Here is a 21,700-nt window from a genome sequence, read left to right as displayed (position 1 = left end):
TAATTACACTTCCCTATCGCTACAATATTCTTGTCTACTTTTGTCTATTTTATTCTTGTCTTGTATATAATTTTTGGTTTATAAACATTGTTGCCACATTATTTGTTGCAAATATATACATTACTGTTTATGGATTATTTAGCATTACAAAGTGTCATTTTTGTCCTGTTTAATAATTCTTGGCCTAAATTCTACCTTCTCTGATGTTAAGATCATGCCTCCTGCTCTGTTTGCCTTTGCCTATATCTTTGCCCATTCTTTAATTTTGACCTTTCTGTATCACTTTGAGTGGTATATTTTTTAGTCAACGTAGAGTTCAATACTGCTTTGTTATATAACATGACTTTTTTTTTAAACAGATGAGTAAAATCCATTTATATTTATTGACATGATAGATTTATTTGATCTTTGTTTATATTACTTTATGTTTTTTATTTATTTATTTTTGACTTCATTGGGTCTTCATTGCTGCGCGCAGGCTTTCTCTAGTTGTGGCGAGTGGGAGCTACTCTTCGTTGCGGTGCGAGGGCTTCTCATTGTGGTGGCTTCTCTTGTTGCGGAGCACGGGCTCTAGGCGAGTGGGCTTCAGTAATTGTGGCTCACGGGTTCTAGAGCGCAGGCTCAGTAGTTGTGGTGCACAAGCTTATAGTTGCTCCGTGTCATGTGGGATCTTCCCAGATGAGGGTTCGAACCTGTGTCTCCTGCATTGGCAGGCATATTCTTAACCACTGTGCCACCAGGGAAGTCCTTGTGTTATGTTTTTAATAGTTTTTAAAATATTTCATTGTCTGATATTTTTTATTTGCTTTATTTTTTTCTGTATGATTCTGAATTTAGAAGAGTTTTTATTTTAGTTCTGGTAGTTGCCTTAAAATATACATTCATAATCAAAACTATGTAATACATTGCCTTTACTATGCTATCTCTTTAAATAATATCTCTGATTGCCATTAATTCTCTTTCCTTTTCCCTCTGTTTTATCCATCATCTGAATGTATTAATAATATCTTTTTCCTGCTTACCTTTGTACTGTTAAATGTAATTATTTTTCATTCCTTGATGTATCAACTTTAAAGAGTGCTCTTTAATTTCTTGCTACTATAGAAGTGACAATAAGTGAACATCCTCTGCTCCCATGTTCTTCCCTCTTTCTAGTCCCAGTTTTTGCTATTTGTACCATGTCAACATTTTCAGGGCCTCTGGAGTTTTAGGGGGTAAAATGACTTGATCCCCATTTTTATCCCCCTCTGCAGGCACTGTCATTTAACAAGCCCTCGTCTGCTGAGTCATTTACCGTCCTCCACCCACTTTCGGTCTTCTGAGATTATTCTGACATCTTTTGTCCTCTGTGCTTTCCTTTCTACTTCTCTTTGTTCTTGTATATTTATACTGTTCTTATTCCCATGCTGTCATTTCATTGGCATTTTGAGAGGGTTGGGGTAAAACATATTCATGCTATTTTCCATATTTAACCAGAATCCCCAAATAACTCTTACTTTTGATAGAAAATGCTTTGCATTAGAAATTTAAAAGGATAGAAATTTTACATGCTATATCATCTTAGTATATATATGTGTGTGTGTGTGTGTGTGTGTATATATATATATATATATAGAGAGAGAGAGAGAGAGAGAGATAATAAACTACAATTCTAACAGCAATTTATCTACATAGTTACTGTCTTCTGACATATTTTCCAGTATTCTGCATTTAATGCAATGGCCATTTATTTTAAATTTATTTTGTTTTGAAGCTTTTCATTATGATATGTAACAAACATAATGAAAATGCACATGAAACAAAAATTAGTTGTAAAATGAACGGGTCCAGCCGCTCTGCGATATGTGGGATCTTCCCAGACCGGGGCACGAACCTGTGTCCCCTGCATCGGCAGGCGTACTCTCAACCACTGCACCACCAGGGAAGCCCAGTTTGTTTTTTTTTTAACCTTCAAAAAGCTTGATGTCTTTGTCTTTCACAAAGAAATTTAGATCTTAATCCACCTAGAACTGATTTTTGTGTTTGGTGTAAAATTGGATGTTCAATGTAATTTTTCTGTTGGGATTCCTAATTCTTCAGCATCATTTACTGAAGACTGCCCTTTCCCTGCTGTTTTGCAGTGCCACTTTTGTCAGCAATTCAAGGTTTGTATGTGCATTGGCCTGTTTATGGGCCAACTATTCTGTTCCACTGGTCTGACTAATCTTACACCAATGGCATACTGTTTCAATCATTAGAGCTTATAGTAAATCTTGATATCCAGTAGAGCACACTATTTTCTCCTACCTTGTTTTTCTGTCTCAAAAGTGTCTTGGCTATAATTGGCTCTTTGCATTTTCATATAAATCTTAGAGTCAGTTTGTCAAGTTATATTAAAAAAAGCCTGTTGGGAGCTTTGCTGGTGGCGCAGTGGTTGAGAGTCCACCTGCCGATGCAGGGGACACGGGTTCGTGCTCCGGTCCGGGAAGATCCCACATGCCGTGGAGCGACTGGGCCCGTGAGCCATGGCCGCTGAGCCTGCGCGTCCGGAGACTGTGCTCTGCAACGGGAGAGGCCACAGCAGTGAGAGGCCCGTGTACCACACAAAAAAAAAAAAAGCCTGTTGGGATTTTGATTGGAATCACGTTAAATTTATTAGTCATTTTGGGGAGCCTTACAATATTGTGACTTTGAATCTAAGAATACAATATATCTCTCCATTTTGGGGGTTTCTGTAATATTACTAAATATTTTTATAATTTTCTTTTTAGGGATTTTACTCATACTTTGATAGTCTTATCTCTAGAAACTTGATATTTTTAACTGCCAGTGTAAATGGTATTCTTAAAAACTATTTTATTTTCTGTTTGTTGCTAGTATATATATACAATTGATTTATGTATATTAATTTGTACCTAGCTGCTTTTCTATACTCTTATTAATTCTAATAGTTTACCTCTAGATTACATTGGCTATTTTATGTACATAATTATATTATCCATAAATCATGGCATCTTTGGTACTTCTTATTTTTTCTTTGAATTTTATTTTTTTATACAGCAGGTTCTTATTAGTTATCTATTTTATACGTATTTCTTTTCTTATTCTTATACCTTTTCTTTCTCTTCCTTGCTTTACTACACTGGCTAGGATCTCCTTTACAAAGCTGAATACAACTGATGTAACAGAGATCTTTGCTTTTTTTCCTTCTGATGTCAAAGAGAAAGCTTGCTGTGTTTCACAATTAAGTATGATGTTTACTCCTTTCTTCAAAGTGGTTACCCTTTATCAGAGTACAGCAGTTCCCTTCTACTACTTTTCTAAGAGTTTTTAATCATAAACAGATATCAAACTTTATCAAATGACTTTTCAGCATCAATTAATATGACCACTTTATTTTTCTTCTTTATTAATAGAAATAGAACATATTTTCTATTGTGGCATGTATTAATTTACAGTCAGCAAAAGACAAAAATTACAAAGTTGGAAAAAGAGAAAGCTCTACAAAGCTCCTGTTATTATACCAAAAATATGCCCTGCTTGAGCTGGGCAGGGGGCAACCGTCCCAGATGGTTTGGTGAAGAATGTTTTTGGAAAGGCCTCACAGTCTGAAACTACAGAGATTCTATCATTAACCCAGGGAGATAGAATAATCTCAGGAATTTTATGGTCACTTTGAGGTATACAGCCAACAGCTTCATTCATGGGTTATTTTCTGAATATGTTCAAGAACCATTTGTTCTTGGTTCTGCATCTCTTTCTCTTTCTGAGTAGGACTTCCCTCAACTACATTCAGGTGCGCACCTAACAGGTGGGGGGGGGAGGCAGGGGGTTCATCTGCCCTGGCCACCCCAGACCAATGAAATCAGACCCTCTGGGGCTGGCCCCAGGCATTAATATTTTTTAAATCTCCCCAGGGGATTCCAATGGGCAGCCAAGGTTGAGAACCACTCATCTATAGCTCTTTGAAGCTGAATATCATATGTGTGTTTATGAAACAAAGTCCACAGAGAAGATATCTAAGCATTGCAAAGTCAGATAGGCAATAGGATTCCACATTACCCAAATGAGACCAAGCAGGATGAATAAGAGAAAAAAGTCGCCCAGTGAAGGAACAGAAGGAGAGGACAGAAAGGAAAGGCACAAGAATGACAGCAAATCTACTCACTCCATTCTCTCTGGAAGTTCGGTTTGGGTCATGCCCACACAATTGACCAAAATAGTGATGGTTATAAATAAACTGAACCACCTGAGAGGCCTGTGTTAAGGAAAAGCTGAGAGTCACCACGTTTTCCTGAGGTCACTTCTGATCACCTTGACGCTGAATTGATTAAATCCATAACTCTTTAGCTAGGATCAACTTTATGTTCTTGTCACATAATAACAGCTGACACTGAGTGCCTACCCTCGGCTGAATACTTCGTCCACATTATTTCTAATACAACTAACCTACAGGTGGATATTATTACCTACACTTTGGAGCTAAGCAAACAGGCTGACAAAGCTTAAATATTTTTCCAAGGTCATATAGCTAGTCAACCATGGCGCTGAGATGTGGACTCAGATTGTCTGAAAATAGAACCCTGAGCAAGATGAAAAGAAACAGAATCCCTTTTCCAAAATGTCCTTCTGCCCTGACACCTGTATTTCACTATACAATATGGCCTGAAATTTCATCCTGCAAATGTCTCTTTTTTCCTAAAAGACAAGGAGAATGCAATAGCGCCTCCCTTATCCATGGTTTCATTTTCTGCAGTTTCAGTTACCTGTGGTCAATGGTGGTCTGAAAATAAGCTTTAAATTATCCACCATTCTGAGTTAATGTGATGACATTTCAGCCTTCCCACTCCCTCCCACCAGGGATCCCCAACCATTAACATTGTTTGCTTCTGACACCCAACCATCGACATCATCATGGCTCCATGATCTGGGGTCACCCAAAGCACATGCTCCTCCCTCTGACTTATCATCAGGAGGTCAATAGTAGCCTAATGTCCTGTCACAATGGCTACATCATTCGCCTCGCTTCATCTCATCACGTGGGCATTTTACCATGTCACATCATCACAAGAAGAAGAAGAGTGAATACAGTACAATAAAGAGAGACCAGGGCTTCCCTGGTGGCGCAGTGGTTGAGAGTCTGCCTGTCGATGCAGGGGACACGGGTTCGTGCCCCGGTCCGGGAAGATTCCACATGCCGCGGAGCCGCTAGGCTCGTGAGCCATGGCCACTGAGCCTGCGCATCCGGAGCCTGTGCTCCTCAATGGGAGAGGCCACAACAGTGAGAGGCCCGTGTACCACAAAAAAAAAAGAAGAGAGAGAGGGACCACATTCACCTAACTTTCATTACAGTATTTTGTTATAATTGTTCTATTTTATTATTGTTGTTGTTAATCTCATACCTAATTTAATCTCTTGCTTAATTTATAAATCAAATTTTTTCATAGGTAGGTAAGTATAGGGAAAAACATATAGGGTTCAGTACTGTCTGTGGTTTCAGGCATCCACTGGGGGTTTTGGAACGTATCTACCATGGATAAGGGGGAACTACTATACTCCTAGGAAGTTAGAGATAAGGGGATGGCTACACGCTTTCATGGCAATCAGGTTCGTCAGATTGTTTTTCCAATTTAGCTGAGATCAGGCACACTGAGGAAATGGACATCTGGTTAGGAATGGAGGCAGGCACAGGGGAGTAAAATGCCGGCTCAAGGAGAAGATCCCAAACAGGATTAGGCTGTTGAGGAGAACTCTGAATAGCAAGAGGGGAGAATCTTAAAGGAGAGGTTGGGGGCAAATGCATTACAAGAAGGGGATAGAGACACTGAAAAGTAAGGTGAGTGGAAGAGGGTAAATAGATGGGGCAGAAATGTTGGTGGCGAAGTCCAAAGATAGATTTCCCCCATTGGACATTTTTCTGAATTCCTAACAATTACTTCCTAAAGAAAACGCCTGAAGATGTAAGCTTGACCTACAGAGTGAACCACTCATCTTTCATAATTTCAATTTGAGCAGAAGTATCTAAATCTATTTTAGTTTTCTGTAAATGCCTTTAATGTGCCCTGTTTTACAGTTATTTAGGAACCCATCTATTTTGAAAAGGGAAATTCTACTAATTAAACCACATTTTCCTGTTGACTTGCAATTAAATTAAGAAATGTGTTCAGGTTGGGGGGAAATGTTAACCCAAGGATTAAATTAAAATCATATCTCCAACTCCACAAACCTTTAAAGAATTATGATATATTCTGATAATATTACTTGTGAAAACATTCAGAGCAAATTTGATTAGAATTATAATTTTGGTGAAATATTAATAATAGGAGATTGAGAATTCCATACCTTGAATAATATGTGGGGGGCTGGAGCTACAAAGTTCATGAGATTTAAATATATAAATTCAGACTTTTGTGAGAAGGAGACCCTTAACAGCTTTTCTGTCCAGCTGTGACTCCACCCAGCAATTATTTATTCATCAAATCTCAAGATAAAAGGAATATTTACTGGTTACTTGGTTCTTTAAAGGGGTTTTATTTCTAATTAGTTGTTTCTTACTTAACTAGATGTAATTCAGCCGGGATGGATGAAAAGGAGTTTGTATATTTGCTGTTTTTCTTTATTTGTAATTTTTATGTAATTGTATATTAAAAAAAAAAACCTATGTAGAGATGACATAGTTAGAGAAAAAATTACCCTAATTCGTTTCCATTAACTGCCTACTTCCTTATTGCTGATACTGCCCTAAGCAGGACGCAGGCTGGACCTTTTAACTAGCTGTGTGACCTTGGGCAATTAATTTCATGCCTCTGAGTAACAGTAACATGTAGGATGGAGGTGCTAATCCCTTCTTCAAGGGTTTCTGTACCTATGACAGTGTTGATGCTTAGGAGGTATTTAGCAAATAGGAGACTTTTTTTTTTTTTTTTCCAGTACGCGGGCCTCTCACTGTTGTGGCCTCTCCCATTGTGGAGCACAGGCTCCGGACGCGCAGGCTCAGTGGCCATGGCCCATGGGGCCAGCCGCTCCGCGGCATGTGGGATCTTCCTGGACCGGGGCACGAACCCGTGTTCCCTGCATCGTCAGGCGGACTCTCAACCACTGCGCCACCAAGGAAGCCCCTATTATTATTATTAAATACTCTTCTACAGCATTAGGAAAGCCGAGATTGAATTAAGAAAATATGATTCCCACTGGTTGGCCATAAAGGTAAAACATGTAAAGGGAAAATGTAATGTAGTGAGCTACCAGGTCACTGAGTGCTGTCCAGCAATCCAACAATCTACCCCAGAGTGCGAGGCAAGAGCCCTTTTACTAGACACCTGCTAAGAGGCTGGCTACCATCTGACAGGCAGCTGAGGCAAGGCTGGTCTTGCAAATCAACCTCCGAGAAACCAAGGCTGAATTTGTTATTAGGAACTTCCAATTTGGACAGTCGCTAGGGAAGATCCTTGGAAACCAAGCCAAAGTCTCTTGTTTGTCCTAGTTTGGCTTGTCTTGAAAAAAAAAAAAAAAGAAGAGAAAAGCTCGAGGCAGCTTCTGAAGCTACATAAAGCAATTAATTTAATACAGACATTTGACCAACGTATTTCTAACCATTACTACGTTCCTCAATGGCATGAACCTCAGACTACTGACATTTTTAACCGGCCAGTAGTTTGGGGGTAATGTGCTGTAGGCAGTACCCCATGACCAGTGGGGTCCCATTTAGACAATCTTCGCTCTGCCCGTTGCAGTCTGTTCTCTTTGCCTTCTCAAGAGTTGACTTTTTGCCAAATAAGCAATCACTCTCCAGCATGGCTAGGAAACAGAATATCAACCCACACCTATCATATCTGCCCAAAGAAGCCTAGGGACCCTCTTACTGGTTATTATGTTGTGGGAAGAACAGGCCACATATGATGAGAATGTACCTGGGTGTATCAGCAATCTCCCCTTTTCAACTTGTGCATCCACACATGTGTCCAGACTGGTCTAGTTGAATCCCAGACCAGGTGTGGGTTGCATGAACACCTCCTCTGTCTTGAGACTGCTTTTGGGTGTTGAACACACTAAAAACACAAACTTTTTTTTCAATTTGATGATCTCATTGTTTTAGGATTCAGTTGGAGGAAGGCTCTATTGTTAACCCCCAAAGAAGGTACATGACACAGTGGGCACCGCTTGATTCTAACGTGGAAGGAGCAACTGTGCAAAGGATATGAGTGGACAGACACTTTGATGGCTGTTCTTCTGATCAGGTTGAAAGGACTGAATAACCACAGGGCCCGAGTGGCACTAAACCGGGAAATGGTCCTCCCTTTGTTCAGCACCATAAATGTCTAAAACAAAACACAACATAAAGCTGATTCACTTTGTGTACAGCAGAAACTAACACAACATTGTAAAGCAATTATAATCCAATAAAGATGTAAAAAAAAAACCACAACAGAGGGTGGATCTCCAGTGAGAAACATGCATCCTCCTCCAGCCATGGGTTTGAGCATAAGTGAGATCATCTCAGGCTCAGGAGCAAGTAGGGCTCTGGGAACCATGGGTCAATGAGAGGCAAATGGAGGGGCAGAGAGTAAGGGAGGATCAGGGGCTAAAAGCCATATCCTCACCCTTCTAGCAAGACCCCAGGCCCTGCGGCAGACTGCATCAAGATGGGCCTCTGAGATTGCCCAGTCAACAGGCAGCTGACCCAGGGTTGGTGAGATGCATCATGCCCAGGGAGAGGATTCTGGCAGCAGGGGGGTGAAGTTCTGGTTGCATTTAATTCCTCTTCTGATTAGTGGATCATCCCTGGTCTGTGATGGTCCTTCTGTTCTCTACCTCCTAGGTCTCCCCTTTTAAACCCTCTACTGGTTCCCTCCTCTGAGCATTTTGGGGGATAACAGCTCTTGGCAGGTGAGAGGAGAAAGTCATTTCAGTGCCTTTTTTATTTTCTCTACAAACCATATTTGAGATGGCTGATTCCTGCCCCTCCCAACCCCCAAACATGCACACACCACTTTTTCAGCTGTATAGAACATCCAAGATAAAATACAAACAGGGTAATTGTCATGAAACTGTTTAAACTGGTGGTTCTCAAACTTTGATTTTAGGACCCTTTTGTACTCTTGAAAATTACTGAGGACCTTAATGATCTCTTGTTAATGTTTATACCTTTTTGCTTATACCATGTGTGTGTGTATGTATATATATGTGTGTATATATGCATGTATATATATGTTTGTACATATGTGTGTGTGTGTGTATATATATATATATATATATATATATATATATAATATTAGAAATTTAAAAAGATAGGACCTTTTAAAACACAGGAGTATACAAGCATACATTCCAGTAGCTGTTAGACAGATGTGATCCTCCATCAATAGCCTCTATGTTAACTATTGTATGTTCACAAAAGAATGTGAGTAAAAAAGACAAATGACATCTGAGTATTACTAAGAAATAGTTTTGAACTCCTGAACCCACTAAAAGGGTTTTGGGAACCCCAGGGGTTTTGAGATCATACTTTGAGGACCACTGGTTTAAATCATCCTGATTTCGGTTCCCCTTCCCTATGCTACGTGGCAGGACAGGTACTCTCAATCCCAGCCTCAAGATCTCTGCTCCCCACTTGCATAGAAAGCCAACATCTCTGGAGATCTGAGGCCAGAACTTATCCAAGGGAATAGCCAACTTCCTCTGAAAACTCCACAGCAGTTGTCACTGCTTTTGAGGATTTGGATTTAATTAACCTCCACCGTAAACACCATAGAGATTCAAAGAGAGTATTGAGGAGGTGAATTAGATATATTTTTCACTAACTGAGTCCAGCTGACAGCCACATCACCCACGGTGCAGGAGGAATCCTGGACTGGGTGGGACAGAGGTTTCCTCTCCCAGAGCTGAGAATGGCCATTCCGGCCAGTAGCCCTTACCCGGTGTGTGCTGTAGAAGGGGTCCAGATCCTCCAGTGGCTCCCCGACCAGCTCTGCTGGGAGCTCGCCATAGAACTTGGGCAGCTGGTTACACGCTTTCAAGTCAAGCTGGGGCCGAGTCTTCTCTTCCTGGTCCTTCTGTTTCTTGGACTTCTCTTTGGTTTTCTTTGCCTCCTGCTTAGCAGCAATTCGTTTTTCAATCTCCACCAGAGACTCTGGGGTGAATCGATGGAAGTTGGTAGTTTCCAGAGACCCAGAGGGGAATTCCATCTTCTCATTCTTCTTCAGGAAGAATTTATACTCTTATGAGAGTGGACATAACCACAGAGAGGTAACAGCCTGCCCACTGGCTCTCTCCCTCCCACCTTGCTTGCTAGAACTCTTCCCCCCCGACCCCCCACCTCTTCAGTTCCTTTCTTAACTCACACTGAGCTCCCCCAGGACCCCACTGCCCTGCAGCATTCTCGAGGGAGGCTGGTCAGTTCATCTTACTCCATGTACCTCAGGGTGGTATCTATGCTGTCCATGAGCTTCTAGTCTTTGTTCCTTCATCATTTTTGTACCCCCTGCCCCCCACCAGATCCAGCCATACTGCCCTCTCTCCTCATTTCCATGACCACGGAGTAGCAGGCACTCTCCTGCATTCATCAAAGACGTTGGTACATGATCTACTTTATCTTGGGTCTCCTCCTACTTTCTGATCACAACATTTTTTTATTGACATTTTCAATGCTTCTCCCCGTCTCTGAACTCCATTTGGACTCCCCAGGCTGCTTTCTCTTTGTCCGTGGCTGAACACTTCTTTCCATATCCAGATCAGATCCTGTGGTCCACCATTTTGACCACTCCCTTGTCCTTATCCTAAATACCCAGCCTAGGTCAGTCTAAATGAGTCTAACTCAGGTTTCTCTGAATCTGTACTGTTGAGGGGTGATGAGGAACAACAATGCCACTTAGGAATCATATGGTTTCGCTAGGCAGCAGTTTCTTCTAGTCTGATATTTCAAATACTGTTTGTCTTTCCTGACTGCTATTCCCCATTTCCCCTTCCAGTAAGACAATGACCACATTGCCTACCTCACGAAGAAAACACAGTTCCTTCAACTTCATGCCCCCAAACCTCCAACTTACCTGCAATCTACACCCTTCTATCTTCCCTCCTCCTGTCACAACAGGGAGAACATCACTCCTCATTCTGGCTAAGGCCAATCTTTTCCTTCTGTTTTGGATCTTATCCCCTCACTACCTCATTTCTCTTTCCTGACTTGTCTGCTGGTTCCCTCCTATCAGCCTTTAGAGATGCTCAAGTCTCCTTCAACTTTAAAAATTTTTACTTAGTACATAGCCCATTCAGTTCTTCCCTCTTCTCTCCTCCCATTCCCTGCTGAATTTCATAAAGGACTCATTTCCACTCACTGTCTCTGGTCATTCTTCACTTTTAGCAGCTTAACATCTGTGTCCACTACCTCACTAAAACGCCTCCTTGCAAGGGCAGCAGAGACCTTCTTCTGCCTAAATTCAGGGAGAACTCAGTTCTTATCTTGATGGGGTTATTGGTTATTTTGACTACTTCCTCCTTCTTGAAACACAGTCTCTCCTCAACTGCTCTGACACACTCAATCTTCTTTTCCTCACTTTCTCCCATATGTGACTATGACTCTAGGGGCTCTAAATTATGCTTTTTAAAATTCTGCATAATGATAATAATAATAATAACATCGATAGCACTGATAATAACATTTACAGAGATTCACTATATTCCATATTCTGGATTAAGCAATTTGCACGCATTAACATATTAACCATCACTGTACCCTATGAGGTATTATCTCTAATATATAAATGAGAAACTAGAGTGGCAAAATTAACTTCCCCAAGATCACATAGCTAATAAGTGGCAGGACAGGTACTCTCAATCCCAGGTCTGTCTGACACCACCTCCTGAGAGCATCTCATCCATACTCATGGCTTCAGTTCTCATGTATATGCAGATGACTCCTGAGTCTTTATCTCCAGCTCTTATTATGCCCATGGGGATCAGACCCAAATTTGGCACCTCCACTTGAATGTCTACTGGGTACCTCAAACTCAATATGTCCCGAACTGTACTTATTACCATCTCTCCACCCCTTTCTAGTACCTGTCTCTCCTCTAAGACTCTCTCCCTCTGTGAATGGCCCCCAATAGCCTATTTCTGTGCTTGTCCATAACCTAGCTATCATCATGATGTCCTTTCTATTTCATTCCCACATCCAATAAGACATCCAGTGCTGTTGATTCCATCTCTTTAGTATCTTCTCTCCATGTCTCTTTAGCTTCTCCATCATACTGGTCGTTAAATCACTGTCATCCAATGACCCCCTATGTATATTTGCTTCCCCTTTAGTCCTTTTTCATCTATTCTCCAACTGAAACCAAATGATCTTCCTAAAATGCAAATCTGGTTATATTATGTTCTTATTTAAAATCCTTCTAAAGCTCCCCACAGCCCTCAGGATAACCCAAACTGTGTGCTTACCTCTCCAGCACTGTTTACCAGGCATACCATTTTTATTAGTTTCTCCTTGAGTCTGACCCATTCTTTTTCATTTTAAGACCTTTCCATGTTCTATTTCCTTTGCCTAAAATTACTCCCCCACCTTGCTTTGCCTGATTAATCCCCTCTCATTCTTTTACTGTTGGTTTTCAGATAACTCCTCCATTTCTGATCCCATATGAAGTCTCTGTTAGGCTTCCCATTTTGTGCTGCTGTAACTCACTGTGTTTTCTCTATAAACCTCTGGTTTGTAATTGCTATTTGCTTTACTACTTCTCTCACTAAATTGTAAGCTCAGTGAGGGAACACATTTATCCTGTTCAGCACTGATTCTCCAGGCCATAGCATAGTGTCTGGCATTTAGTAAATACTCGGCAGATATTTATTAAATGAATAGTGGTTTTGAGTTTTAGAAAAAAAGGGAAGAGAAAGCACTGGTACTTGGATTGTGAGACCAGGGTGGGCAGAAATTGACCATATTCCAAGTTACTGGGGGGAAAATGTGGTTTCTGTTCACTAACAACTTAAGGCTGGTGTTCTTAAAATCCACCCTGATTTGGATAAAATTTGTTCTTCAAGGTGGAAGAAGAACAGTGAGGGCTGAAACCTGGAGGTCTATGGGGGTGAAGAGGTGTTGAGCATTACAGAGATGCTATAGCCAGAAAGAAGAAGAACAAAATCTGTCAGTGTCATAGAAGAGCAGGAAGAGAAGTTTTAAGAACTGCTAAGCCTTATTCTAGGGGTGGGAATGGTTTTAGTCATGGGGATTCAGGGGGAGCATGAGTAAGTACCATGGGGTGGAAAGGATGTGACTAGATTGCTTGATTTGCTGAAAGAGAGTGGCTGGGTATGGGTGTAACTACAAACATGATTAAACTAGTTATGTGGGCTACCCAAAAAGTAGAACCATGATTATAAGCTGCTTCAGGTTCTGCTTCCATGACTTGGATGCCTGGTGGAACAGCAAGCATATTATCAGGATGTCACTAGGACTGAGAATGTGGTTGGACATTTCATGGGTGGGCTGTGAATGTGACTAAGCTGGTGCTGAGAAATAGTAACCAAGCGATTGGCACATCTGAGTGAAACTGTATTGTGCATGGTGCTGAGAGTGTGGTTAGGCTCTTTAGTTAGTGTAATGAGCAACCTAGCTAGCTTTAGCACTAGCTAGGGATATTGCTGGGGTCTCTATGCTAATGGGAATATGGAATTAATTGTCCCTGTTTTGAGGGATGTGGCCATATTAGTGAAGACTTAGAGCAGTCCCTAAAGTGTCAGCATTTTAGATAGTTGGTGATACTGATATGTGTCTATCTGAGTTGTCCATTGCCCTGAAATTTTTAATTGTTAGGCATCTGATTGGAGCAACAGGGAAACTGGACATGTGAGTAAGCTATCCAGAGAAGAGATAGAATTTGAAGTAGCGATGCCAATGGGAAAGTGCAATAAGCTGTTTCTGGTGATGAAGGTGAGACCACATTATCCATACTCCTGCCCAGTAGTCAGAGATTAAGCCTCAGCTATCTGGGACAACAGAAAAATATCACTGAGTTGTCTTTGAAGTTGAATAGTCCTGAGTTGTCCCTGGTGCTAAAGGAATGGGGCTATGGGAATCTTTGCTGAGCATAATTTACCTCCGAATGATTCAGAGATAATAGCTAGCTGATCTGTTGTCCAGGGATGGAGTACAACAAAAAGTATTTACAGTGTGGTGAAAACGACATACACCATCAGTCCTTGGTGAAAGAGCAAGGCAATGCCTAGTATGCCCTTGAGCTGTCCATGGTGCTGAACAAGAACTGTGGGGATGGGTGAGAGAATTGAGTGGGAATGGCTTTCTACCAGGCTCGGTGAGTAACTGCTGTAGGGTTCAATGAGTGTGTCAGGCTATAGTGCTGAGAATAATCAAATTTCTGTGAGGGATAAAGTGGAAGAAAGGAGTAATTCAAGGAAGAAAGAAATGTGAAAGTTTGGGAGAAAGTGCCTAACAAGCATTTAATCAAAACATCTCTGCCCAATAGAACAGAGATCCAAATGAAGCTGAAGAGGAGAAAAATATTCTTTTCTTCAGGGTCTTTGTCTCACAACCCCAACCCACTGAAAACAGAATCAGAATGAAGGAAAATATTTTTGTCAGTAAGGAAGAAATCAAGTTCCTCATCACCTGATCTGGAGTGTTATGGACCCAGAAACTCAGGATGGTGGATTGAGTCAGTTCTAGAGACTTCAAGTTATAATTGGTCAAACAAAAACAGAACAGAGAAGTAGTGTGGTTTCGTTAAAATAGCACTGGAATTGGAGGGAGGAAGCTTGGGTTCTGACACTAACTAGGTTTTTTTGAATTGTCTTACCCTCATTTCTATGATTTGTGAACTGGAGATGCTAACATCTGCCCTGCTAATCTGACACTGTTATTGGGAGAATCGAGTAATATATGTGAAAGCATTTTGTAAGCTAAATGCTGTGCAAAGGCACAATGTAACTTTAAAATTTCCCATTATACGTGTGATAAAATAGCCAATAGCCATCTAGCCTATTTCAATTCCATACCACTAGTTCTCAGCATACAAACTAAATAAACATTTGAGATCATTTACAATTAAACACAATATTTAAAACTCATAATGTTTCCACTTTATTTCTCCATCCCCCACCTTTAGTGTATGAATACTTTTTAATATGGCTCAGCTCCCCAAAATAAAAGTGTTTATTTAATGAGATAATACAAATTACAGTATACTCAAAATTTGAAGGGAATTCATGCTGTGGATAAGAGTTTTTAATAAAAACATATAGAATCTTTCTTCTTTCTCCTACTTCTATTACCCTCCCCAACAGAATTCCTATCCTCTTCAACAGGTTCCTATCAGAGTATATCATTAACAGACCTTCAGAATTCTTCGGTGAGGGAGGCTGAGAAGCGCTGTGAGTTCTTATAGTTTTTAAAACATGACCAGGTATATTTAAGTAAGCTAGAGATTTCATGAGTGCTGGTGTCTTATGAATCTGGAAGTAATGCGATGGCTTTGACTCATTTTGAGGGTGATCTTGTGAGGAAGCTAAGGTTTTGTCTAGTTAAGGACAGGTTGACTTTGCAGTAGGAAACATCAGGATTGGGCTTGATCATGCACCTGGTAGAAGTATTTCTCCCTGACATGATTGATGTGTTCAGTTTCCTTCTGGATGCAACTCCTGGAGGAATAGGAGGATTGCCTTTCACATTTATTTTGCTTCTTGACTCTCTAGGGAAACAGGCGACAGATCTGTGTTCTCTTGGCTACAGTCAAATATGAACATGGCCTTGTGCCTTTTAAGGTTCAGAGGTTCTCTTCAAACTGCCATAGCCTGGAAGTGTTCAGCTGAGCTGCTGGAGGTTGCAGGGTGAGTCAGGAAGACTTAGCTCTTTCTCATTTTGTCAAATATTCAGAAATTCTTCCATTCTTAGTAATTGCTAAAGGTTTAATATGCATGTAGCTCTTTGAGGTGTTGTGGAAGATGAGGTGGTGCAGAGGAAAGAGCACTGGGCCAAAAGTTAGAAGACTGGAACCGCAGCCACAGGTCTATAATAAACCTTGCTCAGTCATTGCGTATTATCTTTCTCTGGATTTCAGTTTTCTCATCTGTACAATGAGGGAATTGGTCTAGGTATACACTGAGGCCCTTCCATCTTGACAAAAAGCCATGTTTCTTGCTCTGGGGGCCTTTCAGACTTCTCAGGGAGAAAAGAATCCTAACAATTAGGAAATAATTGGAAAAAAATAAGGGCTAAATTATGTGGTTCTGACCATGGAGTTTTTAAGCCATAAAGACAAGTGCCTGAAGGTTTTGAAGAAGAGCAGGACCAACCTAGATGAGAGAAACTGGTGAAGGCTTACTGTTTTTAGAGTGTTTTTATGACTGTATGTATCGTAATATGAATGTCACATACTCTAGCTGGGAGAGGCACAAGTGCACTGTGGGCTAAGAGACCCTAAAGAATATGCAAATTCACACCCAGGCTGATGGCTCCCACTGGAGTATTTTCTCTCTCTGTCTGGCCTTGGTTGAACACCTCCTGAAAGCAGTGGCACCTATAAGAGGCCTCTTTCCATGACGCAATTCTATGGCTGTTAATCTTCTTCTTAAACATTAATTCTTTTAGAGTCAAACATGCTTCTCATGAATAATAATCCCCCTTTTTCTTTGCTAGGTTTCTAAAGAAAATATATGCAAATTCTGACAGGTAGAAATGGGTTTTGGAAAAGTTTCTAAGGCAAGAGCACTGTGAATATTATGTAAATGCCAACCAATATAATGTAGCCCATCAGTTTATTCCAGGGAAGCAAAAGGTACTCAGAAAGTCTGGTGCTGCTGCGTGGCTCTTGGCATTGAAGGAATCTTTTTTCCACAAATCACATTCTGACTTGGTCCTCAAATCCTGCTTTCAATTGGCAAATTCTGACAAAAATAATGTGTCTCCTTTTAGGCCACTGAGTAAATGTCACTTCCTCAGGGAGGCCTTCCTTGATCTTGCCTTTCTAAATTAGGTACCTTCAAGATGATGTCCCAAAGAATCCTTTCCTTTTCTGACACTTATCACAGTTTATAATTAAATTTATTTGTGTGTTTGTTTAATACCTGTCTGCCTCAGTCAATTGTAAGTCCTGTGAGGGCAGAAACAAATTTATTCTGTCCACAGCTCTGTGGCCCCCAGTGCCTGGCACAGTGTAAAGCATGAAGGACTGTCACTGGGTAAAAATGGGGTCTCAGTGAAATTGTCACATTTTAAAACCTATATGGTGCATGCTTAGTGTTTCAGATCTTTAAAATGCACTATGTGATTTCATCTAATATTTAATTTCTCTAAAATTTTTTAACACGTTTTTACCTCTCCCTCAGTATAGTGAAATATTTTCCATTGGTTAAGAAACCGGTATGTAGAGAGGCAACGTGTAATGGCTAAGTTCTTGGATTCTGGAGCCAGACTATCTGGGTTTAAATCCCTACTCTACAAAATTGCTAACTGTGGGACCTTGGGAAGTTTACTTAACTCCTCTGTCCTCAGGTTTCTCATCTATAAAGCAGGCATAATAACAGCACTAAGAGATTATCACGAGGATTAAATAAGTGCTTAGAACAATGCTTATCTATAGTGCTGAGAGCAATGACTAGAACATATATTAAGGAAACATATATTAAGTTTGCTGTTAACAGTAGTATTCCCCAAGGGAACATAATTATTAAGTAGTTGACCCAGAAGTGCTACATAATCCATCTGATTTCACATCAAAACATATAATCTCCCTGAAGGACAACTGTCTCTAGATGACAGGTAAAGACTCTGAGACCCAGGTGGATAATGGATCTTGCCCAAGTCCTCCAACTAGAAAGAGGCAGAGCTGGGACAACAACCCAGATATCCATCAATCATGCTGTCAGTTTCCCCAGGATTCCCTTTATCCTGCCCTCATACTGATGTTCCACAGAGCCAGGACTGGAATAGATGGGAGCAGGAGATATAGTGCAGTGTCTGGATGAGCACTGAACCAGTGGGCCAACCAGGACATTCCAAGCTGACCCCATTATTAACCCATTTCTACAGATAAGGCACTAAAGCCTTCAGGCTGACATAGCCAAGGTCAGAGCCTATTGGTGACTTAAGTCATTATTCTTATCTGTTCTGTCCAGAAGGTGAAGAATAAAAATATTAACACGATTCTTTGGGGGGATTATTTTTGGTGATTTCTTTAAAATGGAGGGGTAATATATACATACACAAAGTAAATAAGAGGCACTCATTTTAACTTTACAGTTTGATGCTTTTTTTTTTTTAACATACGCAAACACCTGTGTAACTAGTACCAAGACCAAGATATAGCACATTTCCTGCACCCCAGAAGACTCCCCCGTGTAACCACTACTCTGACTTTTGTCAACAGAGTTGGCACTTTCTAGGTTTCTCTGATTCTTTGCCTATGTCTCCTCGCTGTACCCCTCCCTCCTCTGTGCACAGTAAACCCCCCTTCTCCATCTATCTAAAGCCCACCCACTATACAAGGCCTTCCTCTGCCTGAAGCATCCCTAATTTGTCCTGCCTGTCAGCTCTGTGAGCCCCTCAAACAATAATAATAGTAATAATAATAATAATAATGCCACGACTCACTCCATCTCCTTTTCCCTAGGACTGTGTCTAATGCAAGGTCAAGCTCACATCTGCTGTTGCATACACGCTGGGCTTTGAGTGCCTTGGTCCTTCCCTACAGAATGTGAACAAAGCATCTCCAAGAAGGCTCCCCTCTTGTCACCTCGAAGCCAGTCAGTGCCACGTGGCAGGGGGAATACCTCACAACATGGGTCCCTGCTTCTTGTGCCAGTAACCACCTATGTAACCTTAAATAATGGGTGGGCTTTAAGAATAAGTCACTAAAACTGAAATTCCAGGTCTCAGTTTCATTATAAAATGAGGGCATAGGACTAAATAATACTAGGAATAGTAGCTAATAGGCTGGGCTAAGTCCTTTATACATACCACTGTTTAAAATTCGCAATCATCTTGTGAAATAGGTATTATTATGGCCATTTCACGGTTGAGGAAACAAAAGGAAGGGGGAGAGTTTCCTGATGTGCTAATAAACAGCAAAGCTGGGACACTACCCAAGGTCCAGCTCCGTCGGTAGGCCTGTGCTCTTAGTCACTGTTCTCTCTACCTGCCTGTGGTCACTGTGACCTCTTCCTGCTCTTCTGATCCAGTTCATGAAACATGACTCTAGTCCTCTCTGGAGCACCAGGGGAAAGCACGATAATGAATAGCAAGGAAAGAAGAGTGACCATGGGGGTCTAATGAGCAAGATGGACCACAGTGACATCTTCCCCAAGGACAAAGAGTTCTAAGCTCCCAGAATTAATACCAGCAGGCAAGGGAGAGAACACATTTGCTTGAAGCAGGAAGGTGAGAAAAGGTGCTACTGTACTTGAATCTTCTTCCCATATGATCCAGAACCCCAAGCCATGATTTTTATTCAGGAAGCACTTACTGAGCTGTTAGTGTGTACAAAGTTGTGATGGGGGTATACAAATAAAGGATGCTGAGATCCTGCCATTCAGAAACTCACACTCTGGTGGAAGCTGTAATAGGGGACATACACCATACAAAGAAACATAAATGAAACAGTGAGGCAGAAGCAGAGAAGGGGAAAGAGGGCCTTAGGGGAGAAAGAGGTCTATCCAGGACTTTGAAGGACAGGTAAGATCTGGGCAGGAAGTGATTATGCAGAAAGGGCAAGCCCTCTAATGAGCAATGTACCAGAAAGGGCACAGCAATTGCAGAGGAGGAAGGGATATTGTTTCTTTCATGGGCCCAGGAGGCATGGACTCCAAGCTCATGGTATTGGTTTGTATGTGGGACCCAGGACAGGTCTGTTCTGGGGTGGAGCGGGTGCTAATGGGAGCCATGGGGCTGCTGCTCATAAGAAAGCTGATGTTTCAGGAGTCTTTTTGCGTGATTGGGCTCTGACACAAGGGAATGTACACCCAGTGTCAGTGATCTGTGTTTTTTCTCCTCCTAGAACAGCATTTCTTTGGCAATATTTGCTTGTGAAAGACTCTTTATCCACCATTTACCATTACAGACCCTTCTCTTTTTCCATTTCCTTCTGATGATGATTTTTTTAAAACCATCCTTGCAAAGATCCACTTTTATGCCTGGGGCAAAAAAAATTGCTGATGTTTCACATTAAATGCTTGTTCGTTACTATTATTATTATCATTATTATTATTATCACCATTATTTGATTGCTAAGTGAGCGGACAGGGAACCCGTAAATTACTTTTTAAGACCACTCTAAAATCCTCCTAACATTTGAAACCAACTTTCTGCTATTTCAAAACAAATTCTTCCATCAAACTGAAAGCAATTCATTTCACACCATCATTTTCTCCTTCCTCCCATGTCATGCGGCTGGAAAGCTCAACCTTTCGGCAGCTGTTACTCAGAATACACACGTGGGATTGCTTCTGCCTGCTGCATTTTGCAAGTCCAGGAAAGCCAACTCAAACTACATTTTAAAATCATAGCAGACTTTTCTCTCTTTTTCTGGTACTGATCCAATCAGGTAATCTCGAAGAGCAAATCATGATCAAGAATCAAATGTACACTAAGTGCCCTTGAACTATGGGAGGAAAAAAAGCCAAAGAAAGCCAGAACCATAGAAACTTCTGAATGGGTCATTCTTCTGGATTGCAGATTCGGGGCTAAAAACGAAGTAGAGGTGGCTTTGGTTCGACCTGTTGTCAGCTTTCTGAACATGTATGAATTCTCCCTTGGAAGAAGCTTGGAAAACACCCTTGGTCACCTGGGTTTGTCTTTTTTCACCACAATCTTAAAACAAGCATTCCTCAACCTTGTTGCCCATCAGAATGTTCTGGAGAGCATTGAAAAAATTATAGATTCTTAGCAGTCACTTCTAGACCTTCAGATTCAGTAGGCCTCGAGTGGGTCCCAGGAGTCTGCTTCTAAAAAGTTCTCCCGGTTATTCTGATTTGTGACCAAGAGCAGAAACCATTGCTTTTAACCTTACTCGTATTTCTCTAACAAGAGGACTTGTTGCCTAAAGTTTGAGGCAAAGCTTATCTCTGAAGGAGTGTATCACCTCCTACCCAAAGACCATACATTCTCTGCTTTCTATGTCCATTCTTATTTAAAGTTTCATCAATATTACTAGGATATTTGTCCTCTGTTACCACAGCTTTGGTAAAATTTCTGAAATTACACTGGCTAGTAAAACATCTCTTTATATCAATGTGACTCTTTGAAGAGCATAAGCTTGACATTAATGTGGCATATATATTTGATAGTTTTTGGATTTAGCCATATTTCTTCCCTGATTCTTCAGAGGAAGGGAAGCAGCAGAGTCTTCTACACAAACAGATTAATTGTAACTATTTTCTAAGAACTATGGGTGTTTGGGGAAGGTCATGTATTCAAACAGCCTACAAAACATGCTTCATTTTTGGATCATGGACAAAGCCTATAATTCTTCCCATATCACCCCAAACAAATCTTTACACCATTAGCCATAGACAGGCCCCCGAGTCCCACAGTCATACCTTTGCTGCTCAATCTTGATTGTCTTCTAGATGAGAGGTCACCTCTTCTACCCCAGATCGCCTCCACTGGAAACCATGAGCTCCTGGAACATACGTTCAGCTTAACATCAAGCATGGTACGACACTGACCAACGTCTGCTCTGCCAGGAGGCTATGAGCGACTCTGGGAGGGGAGGCAAGTCCAGGA

At 41.1% G+C, this 21,700-nt stretch overlaps 1 protein-coding gene across 1 annotated transcript in view; it reads right to left on the bottom strand.

The window, feature by feature from the left end:
* SCN10A (sodium voltage-gated channel alpha subunit 10) overlaps nucleotides 1-10,163 on the bottom strand; it is a 75,875-nt gene extending 65,712 nt beyond the window's left edge. The window contains exons 1-3 of the mRNA XM_060023762.1: nucleotides 9,894-10,163; nucleotides 8,170-8,297; nucleotides 4,148-4,228 (exon numbers count right to left, since the gene is read on the bottom strand). Of these exons, the coding sequence (XP_059879745.1) occupies nucleotides 4,148-4,228; nucleotides 8,170-8,297; nucleotides 9,894-10,163 (479 nt within the window). The remainder of the gene's footprint in view (nucleotides 1-4,147; nucleotides 4,229-8,169; nucleotides 8,298-9,893) is intronic.
* Nucleotides 10,164-21,700: the final 11,537 nt, after the last annotated feature.

This window comes from Delphinus delphis, chromosome 10 (assembly GCF_949987515.2).
Source record: "Delphinus delphis chromosome 10, mDelDel1.2, whole genome shotgun sequence".
Lineage (NCBI taxonomy): Eukaryota > Metazoa > Chordata > Mammalia > Artiodactyla > Delphinidae > Delphinus > Delphinus delphis.
Note: the sequence above shows the minus strand (reverse complement) of the source record. Positions and strands in the feature narration are given on the sequence as shown.